Source organism: Stereum hirsutum, assembly GCF_000264905.1.
Source record: "Stereum hirsutum FP-91666 SS1 unplaced genomic scaffold STEHIscaffold_4, whole genome shotgun sequence".
NCBI classification, from domain to species: domain Eukaryota; kingdom Fungi; phylum Basidiomycota; class Agaricomycetes; order Russulales; family Stereaceae; genus Stereum; species Stereum hirsutum.
The window spans coordinates 282,498-297,262 of NW_006763134.1; the positions used below are offsets into that span (position 1 = coordinate 282,498).

General features: G+C 53.4%; 4 protein-coding genes across 4 annotated transcripts; 1 reads left to right on the forward strand and 3 right to left on the reverse strand.

Annotated features, from left to right (window-relative positions):
• Positions 1-75: 75 nt before the first annotated feature.
• Positions 76-3,026, reverse strand: STEHIDRAFT_75473 (cytochrome P450). Its single transcript, XM_007301527.1, has 14 exons — positions 2,950-3,026; positions 2,535-2,824; positions 2,308-2,434; positions 2,192-2,222; positions 2,038-2,117; positions 1,848-1,967; positions 1,663-1,776; positions 1,335-1,564; positions 1,216-1,266; positions 1,019-1,149; positions 846-957; positions 596-777; positions 447-523; positions 76-368 (listed from the first exon to the last, which is right to left on the reverse strand). The coding sequence occupies exons 1-14, from the start codon at positions 3,011-3,013 to the stop codon at positions 304-306; spliced, it is 1,674 nt and encodes a 557-aa protein (XP_007301589.1). The 5' UTR covers positions 3,014-3,026; the 3' UTR covers positions 76-303.
• A 687-nt stretch (positions 3,027-3,713) lies between these two features.
• Positions 3,714-6,814, reverse strand: STEHIDRAFT_145615 (HCP-like protein). The gene is made up of 4 exons (XM_007301639.1): positions 6,580-6,814; positions 5,669-6,517; positions 5,032-5,604; positions 3,714-4,950 (listed from the first exon to the last, which is right to left on the reverse strand). Exons 1-4 carry the CDS (start codon positions 6,790-6,792, stop codon positions 4,138-4,140), a joined length of 2,448 nt encoding a protein of 815 aa, XP_007301701.1. The 5' UTR covers positions 6,793-6,814; the 3' UTR covers positions 3,714-4,137.
• Positions 6,815-9,387: 2,573 nt separating this feature from the next.
• Positions 9,388-11,124, reverse strand: STEHIDRAFT_166740 (uncharacterized protein). The gene is made up of 5 exons (XM_007301640.1): positions 10,865-11,124; positions 10,536-10,615; positions 10,302-10,466; positions 10,064-10,222; positions 9,388-9,992 (listed from the first exon to the last, which is right to left on the reverse strand). Exons 1-5 carry the CDS (start codon positions 11,064-11,066, stop codon positions 9,735-9,737), a joined length of 864 nt encoding a protein of 287 aa, XP_007301702.1. The 5' UTR covers positions 11,067-11,124; the 3' UTR covers positions 9,388-9,734.
• Positions 11,125-13,164: 2,040 nt separating this feature from the next.
• On the forward strand, positions 13,165-14,659 carry STEHIDRAFT_75477 (NAD-P-binding protein). Its single transcript, XM_007301528.1, has 6 exons — positions 13,165-13,325; positions 13,391-13,628; positions 13,695-13,962; positions 14,042-14,173; positions 14,278-14,364; positions 14,445-14,659. The coding sequence occupies exons 1-6, from the start codon at positions 13,217-13,219 to the stop codon at positions 14,556-14,558; spliced, it is 948 nt and encodes a 315-aa protein (XP_007301590.1). The 5' UTR covers positions 13,165-13,216; the 3' UTR covers positions 14,559-14,659.
• The last annotated feature ends 106 nt before the right edge of the window (positions 14,660-14,765 follow it).

The following is a 14,765-nucleotide window of genomic DNA, read 5'->3' on the forward strand; positions in this document are numbered from 1 at the left end:
TGGAATGTTGTGCCGCACTCACATCTGGGCCACAAAATCATCCCTTCCAATGATAGGATGCTGAACCAACGAGGAGGTAGAATTCCATAACATAACTGAGGGCTATTGGTACAACATAGAATAACACACAATAAATACTCGGTCCCATGAAGGAACGGACAGTAGCCTAGAATTCACGCATTCACTTCGCTTCCCGCCTCCCCATCATACCCAACACACCAACAACACACCTTTCAATCATCCTACAGCTCAATGAACTCGGACCGTCGGCATTAATCTTAAACCACTCCAGTAGTTCTCGTATTATAACTGTGCGGTACTTCCCCTCTGTACGGGTCTCACGAGGAGCGGCATGTCGTCCTCTGGTTCTATAATATCGAAAGATAAATCTTCAGCATCTAGTACGAAAGAATGAAATGATAGACCTCAGGCAGAAAAAGATGCACTCATGGTGATCGCGGCGGTAGGCTTGGCCACCTGTCCCTCATGCGATGGCAAAAACTCGAACTTGACGATGATCGCACTACGAATACCCCAACGTCACGGATGTCAACAAACATCTTCCGCTAGACCGATAGCTAGCAAACGAACTCACGCCAAAACGGCCTTCATCTCCAAGATACTCATCGTCTTCCCAATGCACGCGTGCGGGCCCTGGATGAACGACATCAAATGATAATTCGCGACGTAGTCCGAAGGAAGATCGAGCCAGCGGGAGGGACGGAAGGTTTCTGCGTCTTCGCCCCAGACGGAGCGGGAGGTGTTGATGACGCGGATCTGTGTGAACGATAACAAGCATGAATGAGTGCGGCGATGAGGTGGAGGAGTGTAGGGTAGAGACTTACAGGTATATAGAAGTACGTTCCTTTCCTGACCCAATGACCTTCTATCCAATTGCTCTTGGCGGCCTGTCGGATGGTCATCGGGACGGGAGGCATGACTCGTAGGCTCTCCATCCTGCGCAGACCACCACTATGTCAGTATATGTGCATTTCTATCGAGTTTGGGAGAGACGTACACGACACAATCCAGCATCTTGCATTCCTTCAGGGCCCTATATCCCGGTCTCGGCTCCGCGTCGAACAAAGGCGTCAGCTCAGCACGCAGTTCGGCTTGAACGGTAGGGTTTTGAGCAAGAAGCCAGAGTGTCTGTTGCGTCGAAGGGTTATAATAAATCTTAGTTTTTCGAAGTCAGAAATAGGGTCATCGACTCACCCACGAAAGCCCCGACGCCGTCGTCTCATGTCCAGCCCCCAGAAAAGTAAGCTATAATACCACAAGTCCAAGTAAACGTCCCCCCTCCTCACGAAACAAAAAACGCAAACACAACTGACCACCTGATCAACCAAAGCCTCATCGCTCAACTTATACACGCCATGCTTCGCCTCTCCCTTCTCCTCCGCATCCTCGTCGCCCTTCCGAGCTCTGACCATGATCGACATGATATCCTTCTTCGTCGACAGGTCGGCGGCGGTGAGGCCGGAGTCGTGGATCTTGTCGGCTAGGATCTGGGCAGAGATGCGACGGATGCGGGACATGGATTCGATGAGGACTGTTCCTGGGGCTGCGGATGTAGCGTCAGTTCGGTGGTCAGTCGGTCAGGTTAGATGGGGGATGGGCGGGGTGGGGCGATGGAGAGTGGAGAGCGGAGAGTGGACTTACCGGTTACGGAGGATAGTTGGAATATCTTCCTGAACTTGTATCCCCATTTCGAATTCATGAACCATGGCATACCGGGAATCGAGATCAGAGCCATGAGCATGGTGATATTTGAGCCTTTGCACACAGAGTACAATACGGTCAGTAAGACGTTCTACGCCCCCTGCGAAAATTAACTTAGCACGTACCGTTCTCGAGGTTGAGAAGGTTATGATACGCCTCCGTGAGCTCGTTATGCGGGTCACGAAGAGAATTGGAGCGATAGCCAAATGCGGTATCGCAGATGATGTCGAGAGTCACTTTACTCACTGTACAAGATAAGTAAGTATACGTGAGTCCACAGCAGGGAGATTCATAAGAGTGCGCGCTAGAACGTACTCCACGAATACATGAGCATGATTCTTCCTTCCGATGGCTTGAGTTGCGACGAAATCTCAAAGTCCATCATCTCGATCAATCTATCAGTCAGTACGAACCGAGCCAAAAATCAGCACGTATCCATAAAACAAAAGCATAGGCATAAAGCACGTACGTCTCGATATGATCATAATACATGTCCGTCTCTGTCAAATCAAAACCAGCTTAGTGTCAGTATCTGGTATCCCAACCAACGAGGAGGAACGAAAACAGCGACCGGAGGAAACCTACGTGCTATGAGATTCGAAAGCGAAAACGCAGGGTTCATCGTCTTTCTCATCTGTCGATGCTCGTTTCCCGTGACCGTCAACAACCCATACCCAGCCACCATCCCCAATATATTCCTCATATACGCCGGCTAAACGTCACACAACAACTCCATCAGCACCTTTCATCCATTCTCGTTTTTCTTCGGAAGTGAAGAATATAAAGTCAGTCTCAAAAACAAAAATGCCTACCCTCGGATAATCAACCCACTCCTCCCCCAACACCCTCCCCATCGTCTCCCTCCCCATACAAATCACCCTCTCAATCCCAAACGGTCCCACCGCCCTAACGAACCCACCATACCTCTTCGCCCACTCGCGCTGGATGATCCCCGCCTCGGAACGGATGATGGCGGGGAAATGGCCGTAGAGGATGGAGCGGAGGGAGGTGAGTGGGGTGGGAGGGCCGGGGACGTGGCGGAGGGGGGAGAGGAAGTGGGGGTAGAGGATGAGGAGGTAGATGATTCTGAGGAGGATGAGGGCTGTGGATTTGGATTGTTGTCGTTGTTGTCGGAGGAGGTGAGGTGAGGAGGTGGGGGGAGGAGGGGGGGTATTCAAGTCGTAAGTTCTTTGCTCGTATGGGAGTAAACTGCAGCAGAAGACTCACAGGCAACGCCAATCGCAACGTGCATCGGCCGCACGGAATCCAGCACTTCAGTTAGGATACCCATGCTCTCAAGACCGTTCTGAGCGTCAAAGAAAGAAAGAAAGAAAGGGTGTTCGAAGCATCCCCAACCCACATGCATAAATACACCAACGCGCATAGGGCAGAAACGCATCAGCCTGTGATTATCCATAAAGCTAGCGCGACGACCCATAAAGTTAGCGGGTCATTCGACGAGCAACTTATTGCCTCCGTGAAGAAGTCCAGCGAAACATATGACCAGAAGTTTTTCGACGCGGAGCCGATATCGCTGCCATGTTATGTTAGCTCTTACGCGGACAGTACACGGTGCATGACACTATGCAAATAGGAGGTAAAGATTGAGCAACAGCCATCTGTCACGGTATGTAGTCCCTTGCATGCAATGTTGAAGGATCAGCAGAAGACTGAAAGTGCCAGGAGAAAGGAGAAGCACCGCCGGTTAGATCTCAGCCTGCTCCGAGTCCCCGGGCCCTGATTGCTCAATGCTTCCTTCTGCAACTTGAGGGTCTGTGGCACCAAATCGCCACAGAATCCTTCCTTCTTCTAGACGCTGAGCGCTGATTGTCGGCCCTCTCCAAGTTCACCGTAGTACGATGTTAAAAAAAGCTCGAATCTATACACATTTTTCGTCCATCATTCTTCGTTCCTACTGTAACTACGCACGTAAGATAACACTCACACCCACCCTCCCTCCCTCACCCCCATTCCTCCTCTCTCCTCCGTCCAACCAAGCCCAACCCCAACATCCTTCCCCCCACCCACTCCACCCACCCGCTCACCCCGCCAACCTCAAACTCAAAGTCCATGGTAAAATTGTAAATCTGTAAAATTGTAAATTACGAAATCATCAAGCATCAAGCATCGACTCCCTCACTCCTTCACGACGAATGCACAGGCAATAAATAAAGGTATGGCTGGGTTCCAATTAAGCATGGAGGATTAAGCATCAAGCATTAAAAATGTAAGAATGTTCGTTCAATTTCGGGGTAATGAAGCGGTCAAGGGAATCAAAAGTCAAAGGCAAAACTCAAAAGAAAAAGGTAGAAACAAGCACTCCCCCCCTCTCTCCCTCTCCTCCTCCTCCTCCTCCTCCTCCTCTTCAACCCACCAAACCAATCGAATCGAATCAAGGCATCCCCACCTCCCAACTCACATAACAACACATTCCTTCTCCTCCAACTTCTGACTCTTAAACCCCATCTCCTCAAACGTCGCCGGCCCCTTCTGCACCGCCTGCCTCCTTCCTCCTCCTCCCGCTCCCCCTCCTCCTCCTGCTCCCGCTCCTCCGCCGCCTTCGTCCCCAGAACCACCACCGCTGCCGGGCTGGGGAATCGAGTTACCTCTGGACGGCGCAGGAGACGACGCAGGGCCGGGATCGGACAATCCATACCTCGGCGCATTCGGATGTGCGCGTTGTTGGCCTGGTGCACCCGCTCCTCCCATTCCCACACCAGGACCTCCCGCACCCGCACCCCCTGGACCACCCGCACCCGCAGGCCCAGGTGGCAGCGAAGCCGCATGCATCGGTTGTGGTTGGGATTGGGGTTGTTGAGGAGCGGGGAACGCATCCGGCCCAGACGCGATCCTCTGCATCGGCGGTTTATTCGCTGGATTCATACGCGGTGAAGCCGGTAACGCGTTATTCGCATACTTCGGGCTCTGTCCCGCACCCATCTGCCCACCCATCCCACCCACCCCACCCACCCCACCCTGTTGCCTCTCCCGATGCGCAATCGAATTCTTCCTAACGCTCGAAATAATCTGCTGCGCCGGTGTTTCGTTTTCCGGCCCCTGACCTTGCCGGGGACCCCTCGCATCCGATCTCTGTTTCGCCTGCGTTCGTTTCCTGACGAGTGTCGTTTCGGTTAGGGTGTCGTGTTCGGTGCGGGAGAGGGCTTGGGGGGCGGGTTGGGAGAGGGCTGTGAGACGTTCGGTTGCGTCTGTGTTGCCGTGTTGGGAGGCCTGTATGCATCGCTCGTGAATAAAATGTAGAGGAAATGGAGGGGAGAAATGAAGGGACAAGGGGAGGAAGGAAGAACACACCCTCTGATACCACTTAATCGCCGCCTCAACATCCTTCGTTCCCCCCACACCCACCTCCATATAATACCCCATCGCAAACTCCGCACTCGGCAACCCCTTCCTCGCCGCCTTCTCCGCAAACGTAAACGCCAACCCCTCATCCTTCTCGAAACTTCCCTCCGCTCCACAAAGGAACCACTTACTAAGCGCCATATCCGCCTCCGTCTCGCCCTGCTGACTCGCAAGTGAATAATACTGCACGCTCAACAGCGCGTCGAACGGGAACGGCGGCTGTGCGAATTCGTAGGCATGCCCGAGTTTATACTGCGCCGGTGCGAAATTGAGGAATGCGGCGCGTTCGAGATGGCGGCGGGCTTCGAGGTCGAGGGTTTGGCCGAGGGGGATGAAAGGGGTGAAGTGGTGCGGGGGGATGGTGACGTGGGAGAATTCGGAGAGGAGGAGGAGACCGTAGACGTAGGCGGGTTGGGGGACTTCGATTGTGGCGAGGTTGGCGGCGCGTTGGAGGAGGGGGAGGGCGATGTCGGGGTTGGGCGCGAAGCCGAGTTGGCCCATTAGGTTCGCCATACCGAGACGCTGTTCGTCGTCGTAGTCAGTCAGTACAATAGTCAGACCTGAATAGGGGCGGACGATGACGCACGTATAGACAGCTCTCATTAGCATACTTGACCCCCCTCTCAAAACAATCCTTCGCATGCGCCAAATCCCCAAAATTCTCATAATCCCTCCCAAGCTTAAACCACCCCGCATGATACCCCGCCCTCGCCGCCTTCTCATAATCCCTAAACGCGCTCCTCGGATTCAACTGCACGAACATCGGGAACGCCCCGGACGCCGCGAGATTCGCGCGATGATAGATCGCCTCCGCCACATGCGGCGGAAGCGGCGATGGTGCCGGATTCGGAGGGTTCGAAAGCTGCACGACGAGCGGAACGGCGATGTGCGCTAGTCGATTCAACTGCGGGTCCTGGATATCAGCGGGTCCGGGCGCAGGCGGTTCTGCTTCAGAGGAATTGATCTGGGCCTGTGAGCGGTCGACGAGGAGGAGGACGTCTCGACACCAGGCGACTTTGGAGGCCTGGTCGCCGTTGGGGTTTTGGATCGCGGGGAGGGCGGCGGTGAGGGCGGAGAGGGTGGGGAGAGGGGCGGTGAGGGAGGGAGAGGCGCCGGGGTTGGGGGTTGGGTCTGCGAAGGAGGAGCCGCGCGGAGGGGGCGCGGCGCCGGGGAGGGGAGCGTCGGCGTAGTTCATGGGGAGGGACGATGATGGTGGTGGTGGTGGGTGGTAGGATGTCGGGCGGGGACTCGGTGTCGGCTGGCTATTTGGGATGTTCCACGGGCTCCAATCAGAGCCTTGGGGAGGAGGCAGCACCGACACTCGCGACGGCACTCTGAACGCGGCGTATTGTTGGTCCTGGGGTCCGCCCACGACGGACAGTCTTTGCGAGCTTTGGGGGGGCTGGGAGAGCTGATGGTCAAGCGTGCGCGCCATCTGAGCGCCGCGTTATATGTAAAAATTAATTTAATGCCACGTTCGTAACTACATAAACTTACATCGGCGGGCAGATCAGGCGTGATCTTGTGCGGGCGAGGCGCGACGAGCGGGTCCTCGAAATGCGGCAACGAGATCTGCGGGTCCTGTCCGTTGAAGCTGAAGTTCGGGGGCAGTGGCGGCACTGGCGGTGGTGGCGCTGGCCCACTACTGTTGCTGTTCGTGTACGACGACGTTGGCCTGGGAGGGACGGGAGGGCGGTTATAGTCCATCATCTCTCTTGATCTTCCTAGATCTCACCAGTTTCGTCGCTCCCAGCCTCTTATGTATTCGCCCCTGACTCTAATTGGCTGTGTTCCATACTTTCTCACGCCTGCTACATCATCATCAGCATCAACCCGAGCTGCGCGATGTCTCGTCCTTCTTGTCTTGCCTTCAACTTCAAGAGGAGGCGCATGCCCTCTCTCTCATCCACCAGGTCCTTTACGATCATGACACTCGTCAGTAATAAGTAAGTAGTACCCGACCCATGCAGATGGCTGTACATCCTTCCACCGCCGCATCGCGCGCGGTTATGCAGCCGAACAACCCTCTTAAATTCATTTCGGACGATATCTTCGCGTCGGGTCGACTGAAGCGGCGAACTGGCTGCCCAGTGCCAAGTCTCGCAATTCCTTGAGTCCCGTTCTTATAAGCACCCGGGCCAAGCACTCAACAACGTTAACGGTGAACGCGTAACGCGTAACAATTCGCCGCTTCCGCCTCCGCCTTCTGCCTTCTCAATTCTCCCTCTCAGTCCAGTCGGTTGGATGGACGAAACGACACCGGGATCTATCATTTAGGCATATGCCGAGTGAACTATAAATGTCCTAACTTACGATGGCCAGCTGTCGACGCCTTCCACAAACACTGTACATGTACGCATCTCGTCAGCGAACGGAGTTGGGGCGTTGAACATCCGATGGAGAAGCTCGAGTTGGAAGTGGGAAGTCGATTGGCTGTGGGAGGTGGACGGAGACTGCTGCGAAGAAGGACATTGTACTTAGGGAAGGGGCAAAGAAGTGTTTCATCCGAGCCGCAGTTCGTGTGCATGATCACTATAGTACTGCCCTGTTCCCTGCTGTCCCCTGCTGTTCCCTGTGACTGGTAGTGGTACATAACTTACTTAGCGGTCCAAGGGCTTGATTGGCGCCTCGGGACCGCCGGGGACACACAGGGACACAAGGGGACACTGGCATGGACCGCGGGTGGGTGGGAGGGGCGGGGGGGGGGGGGGGGGGGGGGGGGGGCGGGGACAATAGCATGAGCATGAGCCTGAGCGGGAAGGTGTATGTAAATATGTACGATGCCGTATACTTGCGGTTTTCCGGTTCGAGAGCTCGTTTCCTGTGTCCTGTTTGCTGTTTCCATGTTTCCGGTATTTATTGTATCGAGGGGATAGCCCTCTTTCGATTTATCGGGCGGGATTCAGATGCCACTAGCGGGATCAGCCCTGGCGGGATGGTGGGATGATGGTTTTAGAGGTGTAGATGCTGCAGCTGTTGCAAGGTGAGGTTACAGTATTTTTAGTTTTTAGTGACGAGTCGACAAATGTGCATTAGGTTGAGTTTCAGACGGAGGACGGAGGACGGAGTCGGTCGAAAAAAGTAGACGATTCAGAGCACGGAGACGGACTTACCTCGTAATAGTATGCATGCCTCTCAGGTCCAGGGAGCAGGATGAATCAGGATTCAGTATACGCGCACCATTGACCCTGTCTTCCTTCCAAGTTCCTTCCTGTAAGTTTGAGACCGAACTGGTATATCGAGCTGTATGTATGCATGTGCGTTTAGAATCTCCAATCTTGATCCCTGATTCCTGATTCCTGAGAGGCAGACACCTGTCCTTCCGCTGACGAACCCAATCGAGCGTAATGAAGACAATGGTCACTTCGAGAGCGCATATAACCATTGTCAGTGTGGCACTTCTTCTGAATCGACTACTTGCCGTGACCGTGGCCGTGACTTATCTACGAAAGACGCACAGGGATTTAGGAATGGACGGACGGACGGATGAATGGACGGACGGACGGATGAATGGACGGACGGACGGACGGATGAATGGGGATGAGAGCCTGAGTATTGAGTATTGAGTGCCAGTGTGCTTGTGCTTGGACTAGATAGATCAGACGCGGTCCTGGTCGAAAAAGTACAGTCCGAGCTTGAAGGAATCAGTACTCCGCCCCAGGACCCTCCGAGAGGGAATACTTATCTTCACCTTGGAAGCCTGGTCGACAGGGATGTTCTCAGTCGCGCCTCCCGGACCACAGCATCAGTTCGAGACATCACGCAGATGATAGAGACGTACCGTGGGCTACTGGTACTATACATATGCAGCGCCGTTTTTTCGCCCGTAGAATAGGGGTTTTCGGTTTAGGTTTCAGGCGTGAAAGAGAGGAAATACAAGGATAAGGAATGACGGGGTGATATGTCGCGCAGGGTATCGAAATCTAGACGAGGTTCGATGATCGCAGGGGAAACAGAGGATCTAATAGACTCGGCAGAGTCAGAACGAACGAACGAGCCTGAGGACGACCGTACAGCACATAACTTGTAAGACCCAGTTCAAGAGGCATACATCGCGTTGAATTCATGAGATTTTGACAGGACGCCAACGATGGAGAGAAAACTGATGCTGGCAGTGGAAGGAGCAAGACGCGTCGCGTCGCGATCGACTGAACGCGTCTCAAATAACACGTGCAAATGCCGAGGACGAATGGGTGGCGTGAGATGTCCGTGGTGCCACATTTTTACCACATTTCACACGATATCAGGAAAGAACGAAGTTTTGAGTGGAGAATATGGGAACGACTTGGAAGCCGCAATAACGAGGCGAATAGGAGTGTTTCCATCACGATGTTATTGTTACAGAGAGATAAGTATCATAGAAAGGCCGATTAGAACGATGAGCGGTGGGTGCGAAACATAAGTATCAGGCAAGTGCCAAGAAATTTTTGAACCACTCGACAATCAGCACCCCAAGTCAGTGGCGACGATAAAGTACAAGAACACACTAGGTACACAAAACTGGAAGAAGAAGAAGAAGAAGAAGAAGAAACAGCTCAATGAAGCGTGAACGCAGGGTCGTCTTCTGGTATAAATAAATCCACGAATAAAAGTACAATTCAATCAATCCGTCAACGCACACTCCCCACTCCATCATCAGCTTTTGTCGAGACCTACATCTCAGCGGTCCTCCTATCGAACGCATACTCCTCATCATGCACCGGAAGCGTCGACGGGACTGTGATCCTCGTCCTCGACCGTCCAAGCTCTGGAGATTCGCCGATGGTGTTGGCGGATACGGCCTGAGGGCCTCGAGAACGAGAGCGAGAGCGAGTCGGGGATCGGTCTGGGATGGAGGAATTCGTATTCGCAGGGGAACGGGATGGTGAACAGGCGCGGATGTTGCCTATTCCACCACGGCCAGAGGAGCGCTATGATGCAAGAAGAACGTGAGCTACCTACTAAGAGGATCCAATGAGGGAAGGCAAAGACGAAGACGTACGACAGCAGGTGTCCTGCTCTCTTCCGATCTCCCTCGTGCGATCGTGGGGACATACGATAGTTCTTCTTCGGCGGCGTAGGTATACCCTAGTCCTGCTGTCTCCCGAGGTCGTGATGGTGACCTGATATTACCAGCACCTCCCCGTCCGATTGATATTGGCTAGGACCACACAAGGCAATAAGTCAGTCCATAGTACGACATGAAGAAGATAAGACAGGAGTGAATGAAGACGACGTACCTGCGAGGTTGCGGCGATTGACAGTGCAGAGCGAGGTTCACGACCACGAGTGTTTGAGAAGTCATCGGGGCCGTCGACGTGTGCCCGTGCACGAGATGGAGAGCGAGAAGGAGACGGGGAGCGACGAGGGAGGATATTGCCTAAGCCTCCTCTGCCAGATGATTGCTAGATGCCGGAACAAAGAAATATCAGAAAAGTACTTAATATCAGAAGACGAGAAAGGTGGGAACGTACGAATTGGCGGCCGCGGGAAGTGGAACGTTCTTGTGCTTTTGCCTTTTCCTTTGCCAGCTGAATTTCATCGACGGTATCTGCTACAGATGAAATTTTTTCGAGTTTTATGTCAGCCTTTTGTAGACCCAGAAACCGCAATGATCATGATGTCCACGGCGAAGTGTGATGGAGAGAGAAAGAACGATCCTAGAACGCCGTATCTCTGGCTCTCAGCATGGGAGCTGTGCCAATGAGGGTTCAGAGATAAGGGATGCGGGCAGCCCAGAGATAAGCCTCGCGGGGACCAAAGAAGCGACGCCCTCACGTCGTTCAACTTTGCAATAGCTCACCTTGACTTCTACCATCATCATCTCCTCCTTCCGCGCCCGCAGGATGTCTGTCTCTTCCCCTCGTCGTCGTCGCCGGCGTCGTCGACGCATCCGCGGGCTCACCCGAAGACAGCACTCGCGTGAGCATGGCACCCAGCGCGCTTATCTGCTCCGACACCGTGTTTTTCCTTCTCCCTGGTGAGACCTCCGTGCGACTGGCCATGGTTTTCCGATGTTTCTTGAAGTGGAGAGGCAGGTTTGGGTCTGGAGAGAGAGCAAGCGGGGCTTTGGACGCACGGGGGATGATTCGATTGGCTATAAGACCCAGACTAGGACTTCGCACGGGGCGCACGGGGCGAACGCCATCGCCCAGGCGGCTTGCCTGGCGAATGGCGACTGCTGTGGCGACCTCTGGCACTCGGTCTTTGCACCCCCATGATGCGATGTAGCGTCATCACTCCCGCTCCTTTCTTTCCTTCTGCAGCCGTCATATTCACCCTCGTTTTTTTTTACTAGCTTCCGAGAGTGCCACCTCTACAAAATCGGAACTGCTCTGATATAGCGACTGGGATTGTCGACCTTCACTGTGCTTTGACGTTTTCCTCGTTTATGTTTGTACCTGGAGTTCTCGGACCCCTTGACGCTATATATGTTTCACTGCTCTCATTTGGACCTCGGCTTTTACCTGTCACCTTCCGCGCTCTTGTGGCACCACCTCTGAATCGATCGGCATCCCTCTCCATGCCGCCACCAGCACGTGTGGCCCCTTCGTGACTTCTCCCCGACGTTGAAACGTACGCTACTGAAACGTTCGCAAATCAGCCCTGTCATTGGCACGGTCCCATGAGCTTTCGTCATGATCATCGTGGCAGAATGTGGCAACAGCAGGACTGCGAGGACCATCACGGGGAGGACGCATCACGAATTCCCGGAGCTTGACGGGCTCTCTCTCCCTGTAAGTTAACATGTGCGGGTGCGCAGAATGGAATGCTGAACCCCTCTCGTTTCGCCGGGGCGAAGTCGTCGAGTGGCGTATAAGAACGTTTGAACTTTGCGCTCAATCCTTCCCATCTGCCTTTCCCTAGGGAGCTACGCGAATCGGTAGGGTAGCCCCGCGATGGGACGTCTACACAGCTATGGTGCGAGAGAGCTCTGACCGAAACTGATGCATCTTTTGTATACAGTCATATTGCCCCTATAGCACGCCTTCAGAGCAATGCGACTCTGTGCACACGCTGTGCCACCCGTCTGGGGTCTTCTCTGCTTCACCTGATATCCCGATTCTTTGTTTGGACAAGGCCGTCTCCGGACACCGTTGAGAGAGAAAATTCAGTCCGCGGCTTCCGCCCGTGCTGTTCGATAGGTTCAACGACACCAGTAAAATGGTTGTAGACTTCCCTCTTGGTCGGTGTTACTCCTGGGAAGTCTGCCTTAATGTCTGTCTCCTTTCTGCGCTAACAGGGGAATCTAAGCCCATGCAGTATATTCTCCATTTCCACCTGAATTGTGCATGACTGTCATGTTTAACCGAACGCAAGCACTGACTTGAACATCTTCACAACTTCCTCGCCACACCTGGATTGGACACAAACTTGTCCACCCCTCCTTAAGGCTCTGTATTCCACGCATCTCCTGCGACGGCACCCCGACTACAACCAGTCCCGTTTCGGCCAACGATTGTCGAAAGAATCGTTCATACTCACAATTCCCTAGGTGAACTCGGAGTGCCTCGAACGACGTCGCCATATTTCTCAGTCCCTAGTAGCCTCTTTGTTGATAATCACCTTTTACACTACAAAAATACATGTTCTCCTCTAACGATCTTATATTAGTCTCGTTCAGAGTTAGGGTCAAAGCAGTGCTCAAACACTCAGCGAAATGGCGGCGATGCCGAACGAATACTCTTACTACTCGGCCATCAGAGCAGTGTTTCAATGCCAAGAGTTGAGGACGCGTTCAAGACCTGTCTTTGAATACTCCTTTGAACGAGGCTATTCAAGTTATTGCCCTTGTCTATAGGTTTGCAGTCAGTACACAAATGAACTGTAAGGCACGCAGGATAGCATTAGAAGCCGAGAAGCCGAGCCCAACAAATTGATGCCAATGTCCAAAGACGGATGCCGCTCATCCCCATTGGGCCGGATCGGCGTGGATTTGATATGCCGAATCAAGACCAATTCTCACTTGCCAGTGACGCAACTCCCACGGCGGCTGAGAGCTCACGCATTCGTCATGTCTCCTGTGCCACGGATGCTCGTGGTTTATAACTGCTTTAACTCCTACTTTTCTTTTGGTCTCATCATTCATCTCTCAGACTCTCCAAACTACATAACTTAGCCTAGCTTGTGCAACTTAACAGAACTCTGCGAAAACATGGGGCAACACACGTCGAGTCTCTTGAGCCAATCTCTGCCTCCAAAGTCTCGCTTCACCGAGGACGACATACCCGACCTCACAGGACGTGTCGCCATCGTCACCGGCGGTACGTACACTCGCATCCCTTTTGTTACCAGAGACGTTCGAACTGACGCGCATCTATTCCCCCAGGAAACACGGGTATAGGTAAAGAAACCGTCCGTGCCCTCTTGTCTCACAATGCGACAGTATATCTTGCCGCTCGCTCCGAATCCAAGGCGAAGGAAGCTATACGTGATCTTTCCATAAAGACGGGTGGGAAGGAGGCGATATTCCTGGAGTTGGATTTGGCGGAGTTGGCGAGCGTGAAGAGGGCGGTCAAGGTCTTCAGCTCACGAGAAACGGAGCTTCACATGCTCTTCAACAATGGGTGCGTCTATTACTTCCTCGTCCCGAGTGAAACATCATGAGCTCACACGGTGGTGACATGCCTCAGGGGTGTTATGTGGCCCGATGTCTCTTTGCTCACCAAGGACGGCTACGATCTCCAATGGGGCACGAACGTTATAGGACATTACCTCCTCACGAAGCTCCTCATCCCATCGCTCCAAGAAGGAGCAAAGTCATCCCCAGATAAGCACGCCCGCGTCGTGTTCACGTCATCCTCCGCCGCATATTTCGATACCATCCACTGGGATACATTTAAGCCTTCGCAGGAGAGAGACAAGCTCGGGACGTACGGACTGTACGCTCAGAGTAAACATGTACGTCTTCCGTTACACTGCATCCATGATGATCCTTAGACTCCATTACTCACCTGCGTGTTCGGCGGTCGGTACGTAGGGAAATGTAGTAATCGCGAACGAGTTTGCGAGACGATATGCCAAGGATGGGATCGTCACGACTTCGTGCAATCCGGGCAATCTGAAGTCAGACCTCCAGAGGCATCTCAACCCAATCTCCCACTTCTTGCTCGTGCGTCGTCCTCCATATATCTCCCAGTCTTCTGTCACTCACAATGAGCTGGTCCTCCTACTCGGTTGTGCTTACGATTTCTGGTCGTCGTCGACTCTTCATAGAACCTCATACTCTACCCAGTCCAATACGGTGCCCTCACGCAGCTATGGGCCGCGACGTCTCCAGACACAGTGGATCTGAACGGAAAAGTACGTCTCGCTTACTCGTACATTCATAACCTTAGCCTTCCTCCTTCTGCTTGAGCTGACATGATGTGTGCGTTCAACAGTTCCTCATCCCATGGGCACGTGTCGGCGAGTGTAGGGCGGAGGCCTACGACCCTGAAGTCGGACGGAGGCTGTGGGAGTATTTGGAGGAGGAAACGAAGGTCCAGCAGGAGTGATGTCCAGATGATGTTTTTATGTGATTCATGTACGCATTGCTTGTTTGTGCTGTCGGTATCTCCCTGTAGGTAGTGGATGCTTGGACGCATTAATTATTCTCAAGGCAGTCGCAGGATGATGACCGATGTGTCCACGACATTCAGTCCAAAGAGATTCAAGGAACGGAAGAAAGGTGGAGTAAAGGCCGAGTCGATTGTTAATATGTT